Source organism: Lygodium microphyllum, chromosome 24, assembly GCF_053477565.2.
Source record: "Lygodium microphyllum isolate KBCC chromosome 24, Lygodium_microphyllum_v1.1.10, whole genome shotgun sequence".
NCBI lineage: Eukaryota > Viridiplantae > Streptophyta > Polypodiopsida > Schizaeales > Lygodiaceae > Lygodium > Lygodium microphyllum.
The window spans coordinates 36184-58661 of NC_141158.1; the positions used below are offsets into that span (position 1 = coordinate 36184).

A 22478-nucleotide genomic window follows, 5' to 3' on the forward strand; every position below is an offset into this window, starting at 1 on the left:
CTCTCTCTCTCTCTCTCAAAGTTAGATTAAACTTTTTAAAAAGTTTGTTGGACATAGTTTTTCACATACTTTAAGAGAGAGAGAAAGAGAGAGAGAGAAAGAGAGAGAGAGAGAGAGAGAGAGAGAGAATAAGAAGAAGAAAGAGAGAATTATAGAGAGGAATGATAAATTTTAAAAGTGAGAAGAAAAAAAAAGGAAAAAAGAGGAGAGAGAGAGAGAATAAGAAGAAGAAAGAGGAAAAGAGGGTGGAAAAAGAGAAAATACATAATTTGAGGGAGAGATAAAATAGTGAGAAAAAAGGGGAAGAGGGAAATGAGAAAATAAAGAATATATAGAGAGAAAAGAGAGTGTGAAAAAAACTTGAAAGAGAAAGAGAGAGAAAAAGAAAAATGAGGAGAGAGAGAGAGAGACAAAGAACCAAAAACTGAGAGAAAGGTACAGAGAGAGATCAAGAAAAGAAGAGGAGAGAGAGAGAGAGAGAGGGAGAGAGAGAGAGAATTATGGAGAGAGAAAAAGAGAGGAGAGGAGGAAGAGAGAATTATAGAGAGAGAAAAGTGAAGAGAGAAGAAGAAGAGATAATATGAATATAGAGAGAGAAACTATAAAACTAGAGAGAGAGTGAAAAGAAAAAAAGTAAAGAGAGAGAGAGAAGAAGAAAAAAATGAAAAAAGAAGAGAGAGAGAGAAGAAGAAGAAAGAGAAAAGAGGGAGAGGGGAAAAAAGATGAAAGAGAATAGTCTTTTCAAAGTTAAATCTATTTAATATTTTTTTTATTAGAGAGACAGAGAGAATATATATAATTCGAGAGAGAGAAAAAATAGGGGGAGAGAAAGGAAAAGAGAGAAAAGAGAAAAATAGAGACATAAGAAAAAATATAGAGAGAGAAAAGAGAGTAAGTGAAAAATGAGGAGAGGGAGAGAGACCGGCAGAGAACAAAAAACTAAGAAAAATATACAAAGAGAAGAAAATAAAGAAGAGGAGAGAGAGGGGGAACAGAGAGAGAATTATAGAGAGAGAAAATATAAATTTTAAGAGAGAAAAAAGGAAAGAGAGAGAGAGAGAGAGAGAGAGAGAGAAGAATAGATAATATGGACATAGAGAGAGAATTAAAGAGATAGGAAAAAGATAAAATTTAAGAGAGAGAGAAAGAGAGAGCGAAAAGAAAAAAATTTAAAGAGAAGAGAGAGAGAGAGAGAGAGAGAGAGAGAGAGAGAGAGAGAGAGAGAGAGGAGGAGGAGGAAGAAAAAAAAGAAAGAGGAAAGAGATTATAGAGAAAGGAAAGATAAAATTAAAAGAAAGAGAGAAAATGATTTTTTTTAAAGAGAATGTAGAGAGAGAGAAGAAGAAAAAAAGAAAAAAGAGGAGAGGGAGAGAGGAGGAAAAGAGACAAGAGGGGGGGGGGGAGAGAAGAAAAGAAGAGAGAAGAAAAATAAGAAAGAAAGAAAGAGGAAGAGAGATTGGTGAAAAAAGGAAAAAAATATTTTTTAAATTTAAACATTTTTTGAGAGAGAGAAAAAGGGGGGAGAGAGAGAGCAATGCCAGGAGGCATATTCCACGGTGGATTCCGTAAAATTATATTTGTTGCCGGGGCTCATTCATAAGGTGGATTCCTTGTGCGAAAAGTCGATGGGGACACCTGTCTTTTTCAGGCATCTTGTTAATTTAATATGCAAGTGAGTGATTCTATAGCGGGTGATTCCACAAAATACATATTTAAATTAATGGACATTTATGAGTTTAGAGTGCGCACTTGTAATATATTAAGGTTAGGATTGAGTTCTAACCAATTTATTTATTTTGTAGCTGAAGACTGCTAGGTATTTACTTTTGTTGGTTTAATTTTATGACTTTCTAACAATTGTGAATACTTCAGTTGATGTGTAGAGCAGGCAACGGTGGCGTTGGGAAGCACTGGGCGATAGCGTGTATTCAAGTTATTTTGAGAAAATTATCATTTTGATGGGCGCACATCTTAGGTGTGGCGCCAATATTTATTTTGACGCGCTTATTCATTGAAGCACCAAATATTTATTTATTATTTTGTATGTGCATGGGCGCACGATTTAAATATTTGTTATTGGACATTGTATTTGGGCACAACCCGACTCTTTGGGTGCCCAATCGCTAAAATTCTTTAGTTGGACAAAAGTAAACACAAAAGCTAAAACGTGCTAATTGTAAATTGGGCTATTTTTTGAGCTTGGAGATGAATAATATATCAAATTCATGCTTTGTGGAGCGCTTACACAAGGCAAAGGAGGAGATTGTACCCAATTAGTATTTTGCTTCATATCGTGCAAGTCTTCTCTCTTGTTTTTTGTGCAAAAGTAGAGTTCTTTTGTTTTTGGGGACCTTCCGGTGCTCGCTACGTACGCATACAACATCTGATTTGTGCTCCAGAGAAAAAGGAAAAAAAGAAAGAGAGAAAAGATAAAATTAAAAAGAGAGATGGAGAGAAGAAAAAAGGAATTAGAGGAGAAATGGGATGAGAGAGAGAGAGAGAGAGAGAGAGAGAGAGAGAGAGAGAGAGAGAGAGAGAGTGTGTGTGTGTGTGTGTGTGTGTGTGTGTGAGTAAATGAGTGAGAGAGAGAAGAAGAAAAAGAAGAAGAAGAAGAAGAAGAAGAAGAAGAGAGGAAAATATGAGCATAAGGAGAGATAATTATAGATAGGGGAAATATAAAATTTACATACTTTAAAAGAGATTGAGAGGGGAAAAGAAGAGGAATAAGAAAGAGAGAGAGAGAGGGAAAAAAATTAGAAACAGAGAGGAAAAAGAGGAGAGAAAAAAGTAAAAATAGTGAGGGAAAAGAAGAGAGAGAAAGAGGAGAAATGGATTGTTGAGCTACAACATGGCAAATTCTCTTGTTGCTTCGCAACAAAGTGACCTAGCATTCTGTGTGCGCGGAACGCTAGTGTTCCTTTACAATTGATCCTTCCTCTTATTCACTAGTGCTCCTAAAGTTATCCTAAAACCAACCCTTTTCATTCGGTTTAGTAGTGCCATGGGGTTTTAAGAAACCCCACTTCCCCTAATCCGTCACACTATCCTTGCTACATCTTGGCGCAACACGGCCCTAAGTTGCTATTCGTAAGTTCGAAAACTCTTTGCGAGTTTGGCCTCCCATGGGGTTCTATGTATTTACAGATTATCTCTTTGCCCTCCTTTTCGGGTTGTGACAAATTTTAACCCAAAATGCATGTAAAACAACTTCTGCTCGAGAAGACCAATTACTCTTTCTGCCTTTCCGCTTCGTCGTTACCAAAGTCTCTTTGCATTGTTTCGTTGTTGTTGCGCGGATACACAGGCATCACTGTTCTCCTTCATGCCATTGTTCGATCATGGCAGAGAATGCAGAGGAGAGGTTCAAACGGGCGATGGATCGCTTGTTTACCTCGCCTGCTTCCAGGTTCTTTTTTCTCTTGTAGAATCAATCTGAGTGGCATAAATATTCCAACTCAGAAGTCCGCGTTTACTCGTATCTTTAAGCCATACATCGACTCCAAATAATGTATTATGGTAGTGAATGGACTGCTATCATCAATAGCATCGATTCAGGCTAATTCATGGGTTCTATCTTTCTTAATCGGCATTATTTTCGATGCATACTACACTCGATCTAAATATTATCTGACCAGCATACATTACGGACAAGGTGTTAGAATCTAGACTGCATTTGCACAGCTGTTGACATGCTCATATTCAAGTCTTAATTTCAACATTCTCAAACAATTTGCACTGTAAAAGAGTCAGTCCTCCTCAAACTATCTGCCGCATCACCATACTCTTGTCTTTGAGCTATCCATATAAGTTCACATGCCACGTTTGTCTGTCGGTTGACCGGTGTCTTGAGTAACCCGAAGGATTGATTCCTTCAGATTCTTGAAGCAGCACCGAGCTGCCACACTGACCTTATGGATCAGGAGCCCTTCTTGTTTGTACATTTCCTTGATTCCTTGTCTAAATGATGATTATATAATGCTCTATTACAAGGAGCATTTTAGGCTTGCGAGGTACCATACATGGTATCCGTTTGACAGCCATTTATCTAAAATACAGTTTCTTTATATGTGTGCTTGAAATCATTAAACGGTTGTCATTAGTCTCTACTAGAAGGGACCATTTAAGGAGAGGCACTGTACTAAGTCTTTGATAAACAGTTCAGTTATCTAAGTAAAAGTTCCAATGTGCTTTCCAAATTCTAAAATTATAATACTGCTGCATGTATGTGTCTCCTGTAAACCTTCAAGTTTGAAAGGCCGTTAAATGTTAGGACCTTGAAAGAAAGCTATCAAAGGTGCAATTGCTTTGACAGTCATGGATTTGGCTTTTGGGGCCTTCAGACATCCTGTATAACCTTCTCTTTTGGGCAAACTTGCAGTGAGTGTGATAATGTGTCTGATTTTCTATGATGATCAGACTAGTTTAGTGGCATTATATAAATACATTAGTTGTTTGTTTTACAGCTCTGTAGGAGAGACGTCCAGTAAGCAAGAATTAAGGGGAATTCCTTTACAGAAAAACAGTTCTGGATTGATAACTGCTCCCTCTGCAAAGCTAGAGAATACAAGGAGCTTGCAAAAATCCACTAACAATCGACAAGCACTCCCTTCTCCTGTGTGCAGACCATGGGACAGGACAGACCTCTTCAAGCGTTTGGCAACTTTCAAGTCCTTAACTTGGTTTGGAAAGCCAGAGGTATTATTCTTAATCCCAGTGTGTAATAGTCATTTATGACATGACATTGCTGTTCGCCTTGTATAGCAGGGTTCTTTGTAGTGCTTTATACATATTTCTTCAAACGTAGATTTCCTATTGGTTTATTGAATCTTACTCTATTCACATCACGGAATTGCCGGAACCATTTGTTAGAGTTCTAGAAAATGTTCTTTCAGATGGCCTTGTGTATTTCACAAGATTTTGTCCTTTGTACTATTGTAGAGCTTTTGTTGATTGTTGGCTGGTGAACTTGCAGGTGGCTGGTCCTGTTAATTGTGCAAGAAAAGGCTGGGTAAATGTGGATGTAGATCTCATAGCTTGTGAATGTTGTAATGCCATGCTTGCCTTTCCATCTTCATCAATGTGGTTCCAGCAGCAAGGTTAAAACTCTTTCATAAATTTTATTCTGGATCTTGGTGTTTTCTTATATTGTTCCATCTTACGAGGAGAGCACATGTGCACAAAATACCTTGAGATGAGGATTGATTAGGGTCATTGGCTCTGACAGTTTTTGAGATGTCCAGGATTGCTAGGAGAGAATGTTTATGTGAATGTTGAGAATTAGATTTTGATGGTAGTCCTAACTCCCATTTGGTTTGATAATTTGAAACACTCTCTTTTGTGTAAGGAGGCGGTCATTCCAAAGCTTACAGAGGATGGATAGTGATTTAATGTCTTTTGAGTGGTGAGATTCGTTTCATTATCACAGTAAGAATACTGCAAGCACTGCAGTCTTACCCTTGATGTCTTAATGCTGTAATCTTTGAGATTTTAAGAAATTTCCAGATTATGATTACAATACCACTTATAACACTGACATTCTCAATATGGAGAAGCAAGCTGTATTTGCAAGCAAGCAATGGTACATGATTATGGATAATGGTTCAAGGGTGAATAAAGATGCAAGATTTATACAGCCCGACAATCTCAAAATTATGAAGAACTTAGCCACCTATCCTCATTCAAAGAAGAGGAATAAGCACTTTGTGACCTCACATTGCCTTGCTGAAAATGATAAAAGTAAATTGCAGAAATAGCAAATAAGGGCTTAATATGATTATTTGCAATGGCTGTTGTTAGCCTTTCTTCAAGAACATCCATATTATGTATAGTGTGCACAGACACAAATGTTGCATAGCACCTTTCATGGAGGCTTAATGTTGTTTGCCATGGATGTGTTGGCCAAGTGGAAATCCTTGAGGTGGGGCGGTCTCCTTGAGGAACAATGTAAATGATGACCTACAAAATGCGCTTTCAAAGATAGTAAACATGCATGGGGTTTTGATGTCATTCTAACTTGCAATGATGTCATCATGAGATTGGCAATCAAAGCAAACTTTATGTTGATCATTTGCCGATAGGATTTATCTGATGGACAGAGATTACATTGAGATGCATGTGAAATAAAGGGTGTAGGTACCATTCATTTGGCCCTTGAAAATGGTCAAGAGCTGATTTTGCATGATGTCAGATATGTACCTGCCATAAAGAAAAGTCTACTATCAGTTGGATAGCTTGATGTAAGAGGGTATTTTACTACATCTGGTGGTGGATCTTGGAAGGTCCACAAGGGCTCTATGTTGATTGTTAAAGGCAGCAAAAAGGGAACTCTGTATTATTTTCATTGTAAAGCATTACTTGGCAAGTTTTTGGCTGTGATTGAAGTTCATTCACAAATGGAACTTTGGCACAAAAGACTTGGTCATATGAGCTAGAAAGGCCTTCAGATTCTCTCCTCTTCAGGGAGATTTGATATAAAAGGCTCTGGTCTCGACTTTTGTAATGATTGCATATATGGAAAGCATGTGAAGTCTCCTTATTACTCTGGTGTTGTTAAGAAGTCCAATGCTCTTGACTTAGTACATTTAGATATGTACACTATGCCTGTTAATTCACATGGAGGTGCACAATACTTTGTCACTTTTATTGATGATTTCAGTAGAAAGTCATGGGTGTATGTATTAAAGAGCAAAAAGGAAGTGTTTGATGCTTTAAAAAGGTTTCATGCCTCCACACAGAAAGGGCTTAAGTTAAAAGCTATAAGAACGGATAATGAGGGGGAGTATATCTCTAATGAGTTTTAAAAGGTTTTGTGAGATGCACGCAATTAAGAGGGAGTTGACAGCCCCTTTCAACCCTGCATCAAATGGCGTGACTGAAAGATATAATCGCACACTTTGTGAGAGAGTCAGATGCATGCTGTCCACAACTAATCTCCCACAATAGTTTTGGGGAGAGGCTTTTAAAAACTGTAGTTCATGTGTGCAGTCGCTCTCCCAATTGTGCATTGGAAAATGGCATTTCTGAATAGGTTTGGTCTAGCAAACTTGCTTCATATGATCATTTGGGTACCTTTGGTTGTGACGCCTTTGTGCATATTCCTGTAAATTAGAGGACTAAACTAGACATGAAATATGGTGACCTTGACAAAAAGAAGGTCAAGTTTCAGTATGAACAGCCAGCCATTCAGCAACCATTAGCTGAAGATTCGGTCCCTTTGGATGCTGAAAATGAGCAGCAACCTATTGTGCTACAACCAGAAGATAATGGACAGCAAATTGATGCACATGATGAAATAGGACGGCAAGAAGAACATGTTGGAAACAGGTTAGGGCAGCAAGGAAATGCTGAAAATTAGCCACTAGGTGATGGTGTGCACATACTTGAGGATGTAAGCCCATTGCCTATCAATACAGATCATTGGGAAAGGTCTACACGTGTCAGAAGGCAGCCATAGAGGTTTCAGCCATCTTTGGATTGCATTTTATTGACTGATGAAGGTGAGCCTTTGATATTTAAAGAGGCACAGTCATGTGAAAACAAGAGAAAGTGGGAGCTTGCTATGCAGGAAGAGATGAAGTCTCTATATGCAAATAACACATGGGAGCTTGTACCTTTGCCCAAGGATAGGAAAGCTATTCTTGACAAATGCACGTGTCAAAAGGCAGCCATAGAGGTTTCAGCCATCTTTGGATTGCATTTTATTGACTGATGAAGGTGAGCCTTTGATATTTAAAGAGGCACAGTCATGTGAAAACAAGAGAAAGTGGGAGCTTGCTATGCAGGAAGAGATGAAGTCTCTATATGCAAATAACATATGGGAGCTTGTACCTTTGCCCAAGGATAGGAAAGCTATTCTTGACAAATGGGTTTATAAGGTTAAATGTATTGATGGGAAGCCCAAATACAAAGCACATTTGGTTGCTAAGGGCTATACACAAAAGGAAGGCATAGATTTCTAGGAGGTTTTTTCACCATTGGTGAAGATGACTACGCTCTGTGTTTTGTTTGCTCTTACTGCATCCTTGGATTTAGAGTTGGATCAGATGGATGTGAAGAGTGCTTTTCTTCTTGGTGACCTGGATGAAGAGCTGTACATGAAACAATCTGAAGGTTTTGCTATTCCAGGGAAAGAGCATTTATTTTGTAGGCTGAAATGCAGCTTATATGGGCTGAAACAGGCCCCTAGATAGTGGTATAAAAAGTTTGATACTTTTATGCTCAGCCATGGATTCAAACACACCTTTAGCCAAGCAGTCCTGAAGTTGCTTAGCTATCTCGTTCTTCTCTTTCGGGTTAAACCTATAAGGTTGTCGAGAGACATGATGGCTACCGGGAAATGTTTCAATACTATGGTCTAAGGTTTTGCAAGACGGCGAAATTCTGTCAGGTTACTCAAATGGAAAAACATCATTATACTCATGTAATATCAGATCTAGATACTCGTATTTGAACTTATATTAAGATTATTATCAAAAGAAATCAAATCACCTTGATTATTAGACGATTGAACTTTTTCAACAAAACAAATATTAGTGATAGTTGGATCATAAAAACATTGAGTAAACTCCATTATTGAAATCATATGTTCATTATTTTTTGTGATCCCAGAGGGTAAACAACCCTCGATCACATGGAAACGACCATCAAGCTGGAAAAAAAATACATGATTTTTATAATCAATATACAAGAATGAATATTTTTTTAAAAACCATGGCATGCTAAGAATGACATCGACATGGTCAAGACTTACAAGACAGAAATCCATGATCTGATGGTATTGTTGGATTGAAAGATCAAGTCTGGCACCATTCGATCCCAATGATTCACCCTAGGGTCCTTTGTACATCGAATACGATAAACTTAATTAGCGGGTACCGTGTGGAGTCGCAATCTCTGCATCAAGCAAGAAGAAATAAAATTATGAGCAGAACCATTATAAAAATAAATTGTAATGTCTTGGCCATTTATATGCCTTGTGATCTTAAACAGGTCATTCGGGCCAAAAACAATTTTATTAACATGACTACTATTGCTATAGCTAGCATTAATTAATAAAACATTATTCAAATAAATCTTCAGAAAAAATACATGGAGTCTCAAGGGTATTTACCAAAGTCTTGGAAGTAAACTTTGCCTTTTATGTTCTGGGGATACTCCTGATCACCGCGAAATTACTTGTCTGATGGGAGGCGAAACCACGGCCTTTTGAGCAATTCTCACTGCGAGTGTTACATTAATAAGGTAATTTATGGGAGACAGGCGCGAGGGATGACTGTCCGGGGGCCTTGGGCACCCGAACGGGAACAAGGGGAGCCTGGAGAGTAAGAGAGTTTAAGAATAGTAGGACTCACCTGAAGTGGATGGCTGGCAGAGGAAACAGGGAGAGAGGAGCTAGCACTAATCTAGGCGAGGTTGGGAGGTGAAAGAAGGAATCACTTGTGCCATTTCATACATTCCAGACTTGACCGCCGTCAGGAGTTTTTGCTACTTCTCGTCTACTTGACATCCACACCGCACCGGTATCAGAGCCAACGGGTCCTCATGAAGAGCCGCCGGATCCTCACGAAGAGTCGCCGGGTCCTCACGAAGAGCTGTCGGGACACGTCAGTCGTCATTTTTTTTTGTGTGTTAACAAAGGCGACCACGACGGACGGGGGCAAAACAGATTATGTTTATCATCAACAGTCTTGCGGGTGATTACGATGGGACTAAGTCCCATTTTAATCTTTAATCTTTAATCTTTTTGGTTCACAACCTGTGTTCCGACGTGACCTGACAGGGGGTGATTAATTACACCCATACCCAGCGCTCCTGCCGACAGGTCGTGTTCCCAGCTGTCTCGTTCTTCCCGCCATCTCTACTTTACAGAGATCATTAATTTCTGTTTTATTGTAATCAGGGAAGTACCCCAACTTTGTACGCAAATTTCTTATATTTGCTTTTCAATTCTAGTGTATTAATGGAGGAGAAAGGGAGAGAGGGGGTAATCGAAGGCTCTAGTTTTGGGGACCACCCTATGGTAGATCCCCATGAAACGGAAATACAAGAAGAACAATGGGAAGAATTTTTTGCCACACGAGAACAATTTGATGATCTAACTGCTTGTGTGCATGCACAGGGGGTTTAAATGGAATTTTTAACTCAAATACTCACCGAAATAAAATCTCAATTAACCTTATTACTAGAAAGAGATAAAAATAAGCTAGAAACCTCGGATATTCCATCTTCATCAAAAGATTTAGATGTGACTATGCGAGATCCTATGGAGCCCCATCAAAAGTTGAGGGATAGCCCATTGTTAAAAGATATGAAACCCCCTCAGTTTCACGGGGAGGAAAAAGAGAGAAATAAAGACACTATCTTCAATTTTCTCCAAAAATGGGAGGATTTGCACAAACTTAAAAATACTCCACCACATCTCCAAGCGCTGGAGGCCAGTTTAACTTTGGGGCCAAAGGCATATAAATGGTGGCGAACTTTAAAGGAGGCAAATAAAATACCTGAAACTTGGGTTCAATTTGAATCGGTCTTTTTGAAAGATTTCCTTCCTGAAAATGAAATGGAAAGAAATTGAGAAGTGTCAGACAAAAGGAAAGACCCCTGCTGACACATCTGGAGGAATATTGTGAGATAATCCTCAAATTGGAAGGAATAGATGAATTTCAAAAGACAAGAGGATTCATTAGGAGACTAGATAAGGCTTGTAAAAAGGAAGTGAAAAGGAGTTCACCTAAGACGCTTGAAGAGGCAATTAAATTTGCATTAATCAATGAAGATAGTACACGTCTAGGTACACTCACTAGTCTCACTGATACGGAGCCCAAGATTAAGGAATTGAAAACCTCGAAATTTGTAGGCAAATTTAAAAGGAAAATGCCATTTCTTAAGGGCAAGAAACAACCCTTTCAAAAGAAACAATATGTAAGGCCAAAGTTAAGTCAAGATGACTTTGATAAGGCCAAAAAAGAAAGGCTGTGTTTCAATTGCCTATCCCCTAACCATGCTGCCTGGAATTGCCCTCAAAGGAAAAAGAGGGAAGATAAAGGAAAGGATAAGGACAAGGGCAAGGGAAAAGAAAAACAAATCCATGTAGTGCAGACCTTGGAATTAAAAGGGCATGAAAGGTATAAATCTTTAGAGGTTTTGCACAAGGATGTACAACACGTGTTGTATGTCAACTTCTATGTGGCAGCCTACTTTTGGGCCACATGATTTAGTTAGAGTGCATGGATTGATAGCTGGAAAGAGGGTTAGAGTCATGATTGATGACTATGCTACCCACAATTTCATAAATTATGCACTTGTCAAAAAATTGAAACTTTCCCAACAAAAGAGTGGGCATCAATATATTGTTCGTATGATGCAAGGTCAGGATAATAAAATATGGGATACAATGGTATCCAATTTGGAAATTGAGATCCAAGGATACAAAGATAAACTTGATTTTCAAATTATGAATATGGAAAGAGCCGATATTGCTTTAGGGAGGGAGTAGCTATGGGGATTGGAACCATCCTTAAAACGTAGTTATCATCATAATACACTGGAATTTGAAAGGGATGGTAAGACTTTTGTGATTCAAGGCGAAGATGAAGTATGTGATAACCCTTTGTTGTATTCCACTGAAGTTCAGAAGCTGATAAAGAAGGAAGCTTGTGAGGTATATATGTTATGGTCTTTTCCTATACAAAACACTTTTACTTTCTGTAATATTAAGCAACAATTTTCTTATGTTTGTGAGTTGAATGTAAGTAATGAATTAAGTGGTTTGTTAGATGAATTTAAAGATGTGTTTCCTTTTGATTTACCAAGTGGCCTTCCACAAGATAGGGGTGATATAAATCACCCAATTGACACAGATAGGGATACACACCCTATTTCTAAACCACCTTATAAGTTAAGTGAAACACAGCACCAAGAAGTTGAAAGACAAATTAAGGATTACCTTGATAAAGGGTTTATACAACCCAACAATTCACCTTGGGCTTCGCCAATTTTATTGGTAAAGAAAAAAGATGGTTCTATGCGACTTTATGTTGATTATAGAGCACTTAATAAGATAACAGTGAAGAATAAATTTCCTATGCTCAGAATGGAAGATCTTTTTGATCAATTACAAGGGGCAAAATTCTTCACAAAGATAGACTTAAGATCAAGCTATCACCAAGTAAGAATTAAGACACAGGATGCTCCTAAGACAGCATTTCGTACTAGATATGGGCATTATGATTTTTTGGTGATGCCTTTTGGCCTCACTAATGCACCGGCTACCTTTATGAAGCTAATGAATAGTGTGTTACGGTCCTATCTAGGACACTTTGTAGTAGTCTTCTTGGATGATATCTTGATCTTTAGTAAATCAAGAGAAGAACATTTGGGATACTTACGATTAGTATTCCCATTGTTAAGAACACATTCCCTTTATGCGAAGAAAACTAAATGTGAATTCTTCGCACAAGAGGTCAAATATTTAGGGCATATTATCACGAAAGAGGGAATCAAGATGAATCCAGAAAAAGTAAGGGCAATTATTGAATGGCCATCTCCAAGGAACCTGGAAGAGCTGCAGATTTTCCTAGGATTATCTGGATTTTATCGTAGATTCATTCGAGATTATGCCAAAATAGTTGTTCCAATGAGACAGACCAACTTAAAGGGAAAGGGAAGAGCTTTAATTGGGGAATAGACCAAAATGAAAGCTTTCAAAAAATTTAAGGTAGCTATTGCTACAGCTCCAGTACTATTAATTGTGGATCCCAATAAACCATTTGTGGTTGAAGCCGATGGCAGTGATAAGGCGATAGGCGCGGTCTTATTACAAGAAGGTCGACCAATTGCTTTTGAAAGCAAGAAATTAGACCGTGCAAAACGGAATTATTCTGTTTATGAGAGGGAGCTATATGCAATAGTACATGCAATGAAGAAATGTAGGCACTATCTGTATGGTGCCAAACTTTTGATCTTGTCGGATCATGAAAGCATTAAGTGGCTTAATGACCAACCGGATCTACAAGGGCGTAAAGCTAGATGGGCCGAACTCCTCCAAGAGTTCGACTATGAGATAAGGTATAGAAAAGGGAAGTATAATATAGTGGCTGATGCACTCAGCAGAATGCCCATCATAAATGAATTGAGTTTTACTCAGTTCACTTCCGATTTGCTTGAATCCTTAAAAGGGAAATGCCAGGTTGATCCGGCATATTCCAACATATGGGAAGCAATAGAAAATGGGGATCCAAATGGAAGGGCCTCCACTGAGGAAGGAATATCTGAGGATGTTCAACAAGGAAATGGAGCATCAGGGGTTGCTCAAATGGGATTCAAGTGGAAGAATTTTACCATTGATAATGGTTATTTACTCTACAAGGGTAGGGTATGTGTCCCGAAAGATGAAGAAATAAGGCTCCAGCTACTCTTTGAGTGTCATGATACTCCTAGCGCGGGACATCAGGAGTTAATAAGACTTATAGTCTTATTAAAAGGCAGCTCTATTGGCCTGGAATGAATAAGGACGTCCTTGACTATGTGGTCAAATGTAATAAATCCTAGGTTAATAAAGCTGAAAGATTAAAAATGGGAGGACTTCTCCACCCATTAGAGATTCCTTCGAAAAAATGGGAGAGTATCTCCATGGACTTTATTGTTGCGTTACCCAGAACACAGAGGGGGCACGACTCGGTGTGGGTGATTGTGGATAGATTAATCAAAATGGCTAGGTTTATTCCAACTTCAACTGATGTTAAAACACGAGAATTGACTAGATTGTTCGTAGAGAACATATATCGGTTGTATGGCCTTCTGGCAAATATAGTTTTTGATCGAGATAGAAAATTTGATAGTCAATTTTGGCGTGTTGCATTTAGGAAGTTGGATACTAAACTTAGCATGAGTACGGCGGACCTGTTAGCCTGCTCTTCTTCAGTCTCAGTCTGTCATCTCCTGGTTGTGAGCTCCTGTCAGAGTCTGACAGGAGACAGAGGAGCTTTGTCAGTGCATTTTTGTGGCTGCTCTAGTCAGCATGCAGCCCTGGGTTTGTTCCAGCCCAAACTGGGCTGTTTTTGTCCTGACTGCCCATTTTTCTGGGCAGTCGGCCAGATCTGGCCAAAGTCGGCCAGATCTGGCTGGTCGGCCAAATCTGGCCAGGTCGGCCAGTTTGGCTGGTCGGCCAGTTTGCTGGCCTGGGGGCTATTTATATCAGCCCCCCCAGTCAGTCCAGTATAGTTCTCTGCAGGTACAGCACTGCTCCCTCCGTCTCCGTCTCCGGCATTGGTGCTGCCACTGCTTCCAGTCTGTCCTGGTTCCCTCACTGATGCTCCGGGCTGCGTGCAGGGACTGTTCTGTCCATTCCAGTGTATTCAGCATTCATCTCAGTCAGTGCAGACTTTCTTCCTTCATTCTCTGCTTTCTCTCTCCTCTCCTCTGTGTTCGTGTTCTTCTTCCATTGCGCACTCTCACATGGTATCAGAGCCTGATTGAGAGCACGGAGGACATATCTTTAGGAGAGAAATACCTTACTGCTGCTGCCAACAGATCCACAACAGCCAGGCGACTGCTTCAGGAGGCTGTACAGCCTGCGTTTGCTGCCCACGCTGATTGCAGAGGCTGCCACGTCATCCAGCGACGCAGCAACCCTGCGTTTTCCACCAGGCTGCCTCTCCTGCTGCTGGGCGACCTCCCTACAGGCTGCGTTTTGCTGCTTTGCAGGTCGCTTCCCTCCCAGGCGGCACTTTTCCTGCTGGCGACCTCTGTCCGGGCTGTTTCCTGGTGCTGGTGGTCTCTTTTCTGGTGTTCGCCATCAGATCTCTTTGCGTTTTGCAGATCCAGGTGTTTGTAGGCACTCTCTGCCTGCGTCTTGGTGGTTAGTGACCACATTGCTGGTCCTATTTCGACAGCGGCACAACTTTCTTTGGTATTTTGCAGATTGGAAGATGTCTTACCAGTTTTCAGGCTTTGAAGACTCAGAGGATGAGCTTCTCTCTCATCATTCCTCTGAGCGGAGGCGGGACTATCGTGAAGTTCGACATCGGGAAGACTCTCCTCGCACTCGTCCTTCTTCAGTCCATGCATCTCAGAGGGTTCCATCTACTGCGAAGGTTTCTTCAGTGAAGACTGCTTCAGATGTGCGGATGCCTTCCTTGATTCCCTCTATACAGGTGCCGATTCTCCCTTCCTTTCCGAAGGAAGATAAGTTGGATGGTTCCAACTACTCCCTATGGTCATGCAAGGTGGCTTGCATCCTTGATACCTTTGACCTTTGGGAGCTTGTTTCTTCGCCCATTGACCGACCCCCCGTGGATTCGTCCGATGGCACCTCTATGGACCGTGCAGCCTTATGGGATAGGCTCAACTCTCGAGCCCGTTCCTTTCTTTTTATGAGTCTCCATGATTCTGTTCTTGTACATGTTCATAGGTTAAAGACCGCGGCGGAAGTGTGGACAAAGCTTGCGTCTTTGTATCAGCACAAGACATTTGCCCACAAGATCTCCCTGGAGAAGAAGTTGCGGATGCTCAGTCTTGATGGTTCTTCTTCCATGAAGGAGCACATCACGAAGATGGAGGATATGCGAGGCGAGCTAGCCTCTCTTGGTCGTTTGATATTGTCTGAGGATATGGCGATGATTCTGTTGACTCAGCTGCCATCACCCCGTTTTGATGTCTTCTACACCAGCCTCATCACTACGAGGACCCGTGAGACACTCCTATGGGAGAAGCTTTCCCCGCTTGTCTTGGAGCATGACGAGCGACTCAAAGAGGTGGGAGCCAGTGGCTCCACCAAGGCGTTTACGGCCGGCACAGGTGGCGGCAAGAAGAAGAAACAAAAGAAGGAGAAGGCCAAGGACAAGAAGGAGGAGGACAAGAAGGATGCGAAGGAGAAGAAGCCCAAGTGTCCCCATTGTGGGAAGGGCACTCATCCCGAGGAGAAGTGTTGGCAAAAGTATCCCCATTTGAAGCCTAAAGAGAAGGACTCGAAGGCGGCCCCAGCCACAACAGAATCTGCGTTTGTGCATGTCTTTGTTGAGGAAGACACTGCCTTAGCTTCTACCACACAGGAGAAGCCTTGGCTCGTCGACAGTGGAGCATCTTCACATATGACCTTCCGTCAGGATTGGCTTCAGGATCTTCGTTCCAGAGGGGGTACAGTCACCATTGGTGACAATTCTACAGTTCCTGTTCGAGGCGTGGGGACTTTACTTATGTTTTCTGACAGGCGGTCTTCCTCCGCCAAAGTTCTCTATGTCCCTGATTTGGGTTTTAACCTATTATCTGTGCATGGTCTTACTCAGTTAGGTACCCGAGTCATTTTTACACAGGATGCAGTCACAGTGGAGGATGCTTCTACAGGTGATGCTCTTTGGACAGGTACACAGGAGGGTGGGCTTTACACGCTCATAGCCTTGGCTGCGCGGACTTCCCATGAGCTTGGGCTGCTTTGGCATGCTCGGTATGGTCATTTGAACCTCGATTCTCTTCGCTGGGCTTCTAGGAGGAAGATGGTGGAGGGCCTTCTTGATTTCCCTCCTCTTCACACTTTGTGCCCTAGCTGCTTGCGGGGCAAGCAGCACCGGCAGCCTCACCCGCAGGTTGCTTCTAGGCGGGCTACTTCTCCGCTTGAGTTGGTTCATACCGACCTTTGCGGACCTATGGGCACGGCCTCTCTTGGGAAGGCCAAGTATTTGATGCTGATTGTGGACGACTTTAGTCGTTATGTGTGGCCTTATTTCTTGGAGTACAAGAGCGAGGCGTACTCTCGTTTCTGTGAGTGGCAGGTGTTTGTGGAGACCCAAACAACTTCCAAGGTTCGTGGTGTTCGAGCTGATCACGGTGGCGAGTTCACTTCTCACCTTTTCTCTAAGTTTTGCAGGGATCATGGTATTCGGGTGGAGTATTCCCATCCGAACACACCATCAGAGAATGGTGTGGTGGAGCGTGCGAATCGGACCATGATTGAGATGGCCCGATCTATGCTGGAGCATAGGAGTCTTCCTCATTTCCTTTGGGGTGAGGCGGTGGCTACAGCGGTGCATATTCGCAACCGCTCTCCAACTTCGGCATTACAGCACATGACTCCGTATGAGGCTTTCTTTGGCAAGAAGCCTTCCGTGTCCCATTTTCGCATCTTTGGGTGCGCTGCTTTTGTCCATGTGGACAAGAAGAAGAGGAAGATGAAGTTCGACTCTAAGTCGCGACCGCTTATCTTCGTTGGTTATAGCACGACCACGAAGGGATATCGGCTATGACCCGACGACGCGGACGGTTGAGGTGAGCAGGGATGTGATCTTTGATGAGGCTTTGGCCTCTGAGGATCCGATTGATGGTTCTATTACAGATGTTTCTTCATCATCGACGGACCCCCCCCCCCCCCCCCCCCCCCCCCCCCCCCCACCTTCTCTCCCTTCACTTCCTTCTAGGATTCCCCTTTGCACCCCCCCTATTCCTCCTCCTTCGGCTTCCCTTTCCCCTTTGGTGGATGTGCCTTCGTCTACTACGAGCTCTTCTACCGCCTCTTCGGGATCTTCACGGGATATACAGCCTTCTTCAGATGTGGAGGATCTACCTTTACTCGGTGAGGGGGAGTCCCTCTCCGATTTGGGTGCTTTACAGGTTCTGGAGACCCCCAGGTCTCCCTCACAGTCGAAGGAGTCTCTCAGGATTCCTTTATGGTATCGCCGGCTCATGCAGGATTCAGGTGTTACTCACTTTCCTACTTCTTCTACAGGTCCCCGTCGCTCAGCACGTCTACAGCTCCTCCGGGACAATTCACTATGTGTGAACTATGCTCTTATGTCACAGATTCTTCAGGATTCCGAGCCTTCCACTGTGGAGGAGGCTCTTGCACAGGATATTTGGAGACAGGCTATGCAGGCCGAGCTCGATTCCATCGAGCGAAACCATACGTGGGAGCTTGTTCCGCGTCCCGCGAAACGGAAGGTGATTGGTGTGAAATGGGTCTTTAAGACCAAATATCTTGCAGATGGCTCCTTGGACAAGCATAAAGCTAGGCTTGTTGCCAAGGGTTTTGCACAGCGTGCAGGGTTGGACTACTTTGAGACTTTTGCTCCTACAGCTAGGATGTCCACCATCCGAGTTCTTTTGGCTCTTGCTGCTCACCACCGTTGGCCTGTCTATCAGATGGACGTCAAGTCTGCTTTTCTGAATGGCGTTCTTGAGGAGGAGATTTATGTTTCACAGCCTCCTGGTTTTCTTGTGCAGGGGAAGGAGGATCATGTCTACAGGCTGTGGAAGGCTCTTTATGGCCTAAAGCAGGCTCCTCGTGCTTGGTACCAGCGGATTGACCGCTTCTTTCTACAGAGTGGTTTTGCGCGCTCCGCTTATGATCCCAACCTCTACTTACGGGTTGTGGATTCTCTTTCGGTGTTCCTCATCTTGTATGTGGATGATCTTATCATTACAGGGAGCGACACTCAGCAGGTGGAGCATACACGGTCCATTCTACAGTAGGAGTTTGACATGACGGATCTAGGGATCCTTCACTTCTTTCTAGGTCTGGAGATCTATCAGATGGCACAGGGCCTTTTTATCTCGCAGCACAGGTACATCTCCGAGCTTCTTTCGGAGTTTGATATGGCTGAGTGTCGGCCTATCTCATGCCCCATGGACCCTGAGTCCAAGCTTTTGACAGCTGGAGTTCCTCTTACCGATCCCACCCGTTATAGGTGCCAAGTCGGCTCTCTTATCTGGCTGCTTCACACTCGGCCGGATATCTCTTTTGTGGTGGCTTTATTGTCTTCTTTTATGCAGACTCCTACCCAGGATCACTGGCAGGCTGCCTTGCGGGTTCTTCGCTATTTACAGGGGACTCGATCCTTTGGGATCATGTATGGAGATGGGATTACCCTTTCTGGATGGAGTGATTCTGATTGGGCAGGTGATGTGGATTCGAGACGATCCACTACAGGTTATGCTTTCACCCTTGGATCTGGTGCTGTCTCCTGGAGCAGCAAGAAGCAGCCTACTGTGGCACTTTCTTCTACAAAGGCTGAGTATCGGGCCCTATGTTCGACCGCTATGGAGGCAGTTTGGCTCCGTCGCTTACTCGCGGAGATTGGCTTTTCCCAGACCGGACCTACGGAGCTGCGCGTGGATAACCAGAGTGCTCTTGCTCTGGCAAAGAACCCGGTGTTTCATGCTCGCACGAAGCACATTGAGGTTCAGTATCACTATGTTCGAGAGCGGATCGTGGATTCGGAGCTGGTGGTGGTCTATTGTCCTACGGCGGCCAATGCAGCTGATCTCTTTACGAAGCCCTTGCCTCAGGCTTCTTTGCTTCATCACATGCGGTTCTTGGGTCTTCAGACTCTCCTAGGAGTTGAGAGGGGGTGTTAGCCTGCTCTTCTTCAGTCTCAGTCTGTCATCTCCTGGTTGTGAGCTCCTGTCAGAGTCTGACAGGAGACAGAGGAGCTCTGTCAGTGCATTTTTGTGGCTGCTCTAGTCAGCATGCAGCCCTGGGTTTGTTCCAGCCCAAACTGGGCTGCTTTTGTCCTGACTGCCCATTTTTCTGGGCAGTCGGCCAGATCTGGCCAAAGTCGGCCAGATCTGGCTGGTCGGCCAAATCTGGCCAGGTCGGCCAGTTGGCTGGCCTGGGGGCTATTTATATCAGCCCCCCCAGTCAGTCCAGTATAGTTCTCTGCAGGTACAGCACTGCTCCCTCCATCTCCGTCTCCGGCATTGGTGCTGCCATTGCTTCCAGTCTGTCTTGGTTCCCTCACTGACGCTCCGGGCTGCGTGCAGGGACTGTTCTGTCCATTCCAGTGTATTCAGCATTCATCTCAGTCAGTGCAGACTTTCTTCCTTCATTCTCTGCTTTCTCTCTCCTCTCCTCTGTGTTCGTGTTCTTCTTCCGTTGCGCACTCTCACAGGACCACCCGCAAACTGATGGGCAAACTGAAAGGGTTAACCAAATCCTTGAAGATGTGCTCAGGGCATATGTAAGTAAAAGGCAAACTAATTGGGAAGAGTATCTATCGATAGCAGAGTTTGCATATAATAGTGCTAAGTACTCTTCCACTGGATATAGTCCATTTATGTTTTATGTATGGGTTTCAGCCCAGAGCTCCTCATGCAGTGGGACTGCATAAGGAAAAGGTTCAGGCAGCCAAGGACTTTTTAGAGGATATGAATAGTATGTTAAAATTTGCTCAAGAAAATATTAAGAAAGCTCAAAATCGAGCTAGAGCTTATGCAGATCCTCACCGAAGAGACATCTCCTTTGAAGAAGGAGAATTGGTCTATCTTAAGGTGCTTGAACAAACTAAAACCATGAAAACAGGACGATGTCCAAAGCTTTCACCCAAGTATTGTGGTCCTTTCACAATACTTAAAAGGGTGGGAGATCAGGCTTACAAGCTCCAACTACCTGTTGGTAATAAAACACATCCAGTTTTTCATGTAAGTAAGCTAAGGAAGAAGCTGGGTGATTTGGATAATCTAATCTTAAATGATAATATTGAGGGGCTATTGGATGACCAATCTAATCCACATAAACGAGAAAGAATATTAAATGTTCGTAACAGACGAACAAGGAATACTATTTATCAAGAATATTTGGTCAAATGGAAAGATTGTTCAGAAGAAAGCTCAACATGGGAGCGAGTAAGTACCCTAAGGAAAAGGTTTCCCAATTTACAGTTGGACCTTCCAAGTATCGTTTCCGAGGACGAAACCGATTCTTAAGGGGAAGGAAATGTTACATTAATAAGATAATTTATGGGAGATAGGCGCGAGGGATGCTGTCCGGGGGCCTTGGGCACCCGAACGGGGTCAAGGGGAGCCTAGAGAGTAAGAGAGTCTAAGAATAGTAGGACTCACCTGAAGCGGACAGTTGGTAGAGGAAATGGGGAGAGAGGAGCCAGCACTCATCTAGGCGAGGTTGGGAGGTGAAAGAAGGAATCACTCGTGCCATTTCATACACGCTAGACTTGACCGTCGTGAGGGGTTTTTGCTACTTCTCGTCTACTCGTTATCCACACCACAGCGAGTGTTCTTATGCTTGCTGTCTATTTTCTTATGCAACTTTGAAGTTGGTTGATGAGTTGTTGCCGGGTAACACAGAAACATAAATAACATTGTACGACAAAGCAGAGATTGATAGAACACAATTAGGGTTAGGGTAACTCAGAGACAATGAACACAGAGAATGAATGAAATGATATGACTATTGAATATACAATGCTCATGCAGCAAAGACACTATGTAATGAATGAATACTGTACCTCGAACTCTTGTATCTCAAGGATCAAGGTAGGGGTAATGAGCTGGAGAGAGTGTCGTACTTTGAATGGATCCCGAGTCGCAGCAAGGCAGCCTTTGGATGTCAAACACTAGCAAACGCAGCCAAGGAAGGTTGAATTTGATGCAGACGGCAGTGCAAGAGAGAGAAAGACTAAAAACGCAGGTGAGGAGAGAGAAATACTAAAAACGTTGGCTGTAGGAGAGAAAAGAGCAAACATAGGTTGCAGGAGAGAGAAAGACTAAAAATGCTGGCTGTAGGAGAGAAAAGAGCAAACACAGGTTGCAGGAGAGAGAGAGATTAAAAACGCAAGAAAAACTAGTATTAGCAGTCAGCATGCTGAAACCAGCTCCGAACAGTGTCTAGTAGACTGGAAACAAGTGCCAGACTAATGTAGACAGCAATGGCCAGCTTGGACCACAATGTCCTCCGCGTCTGGGGTATGGGCAGCAAGCTGAAATACTTGAAATCTACAACAACGAGATTAAGACTGAATGGAGGGTAGCATACCTATTTATAGAAAGTTTGAGCCTTGCCAAGTGGGCTTGTACTTATGGGACACAAACTTCTCTAGGAATGCATTTTTTGGGAGCCGTGCCCAAGGTGAAGAGGTAGCTGCCATGGGAACGCCAGGTGTCAGGATCTCCTGCCCAATCAGAATTAGTATACCCTTGCAAACATAAACTAGAACCATAAGGGAGGCCATAAGAATAAGTACACCACAAATAACGCAACACATGAAGACATGTAATCCAATGTGACATCCTAGGTGCTGTGAAATATTGATTGAGAATGCTAACTCAGTAAGCTAAGTCTGGCCTAGTATGAACTAACCAAAGAAGTTTCCCTACAACAGACCTATAGATATGCGCATCGAAGGACTGACCTAGGGTATACTTTGATAAGTGGACAATAGAATTGAGAGGCGTGGTCACTGGCCGTGTTTGATCCATAGTGAATTGTTTGATGAGCTGAAATGTGTACTTCTGCTACGATGCAAAAATACAAACCCTAGATCGAACTACCTCCATCCCTAAGAAGTAAGACAACAAACTGAGGTTTGTCATCTCAAGTGTAGCACTAAGCTTTGCCTTGATTTCCGGTATGGTAGCAAAATCTGAGCCTGTGATGAGTAAGTCATCAAGGTACAACACGATGTAGCTGATCCCCTCTATAGTAGCTCAAACATATAAGTGCGGGTCATAAGGGGTAGAATGGTATCCGTGAGTCT

General features: G+C 42.7%; 1 protein-coding gene across 3 annotated transcripts in view; it reads left to right on the forward strand.

Moving 5' to 3' along the window:
* Nucleotides 1-3081: 3081 nt before the first annotated feature.
* Nucleotides 3082-22478, forward strand: part of LOC148014779 (C3HC zinc finger-like protein) — a 36541-nt gene continuing 17144 nt past the window's right edge. For 2 of the 3 annotated variants that reach the window (XM_087665720.1, XM_087665718.1), the window contains exons 1-3: nt 3083-3406; nt 4464-4695; nt 4973-5096. In XM_087665720.1, the coding sequence (XP_087521846.1) occupies nt 3339-3406; nt 4464-4695; nt 4973-5096 (424 nt within the window). In that variant the 5' untranslated portion in view covers nt 3083-3338. Of the gene's footprint in view, nt 3407-4463; nt 4696-4972; nt 5097-22478 lie in introns of all 3 variants that reach the window. The other variant, XM_087665721.1, reaches the window with a different exon arrangement.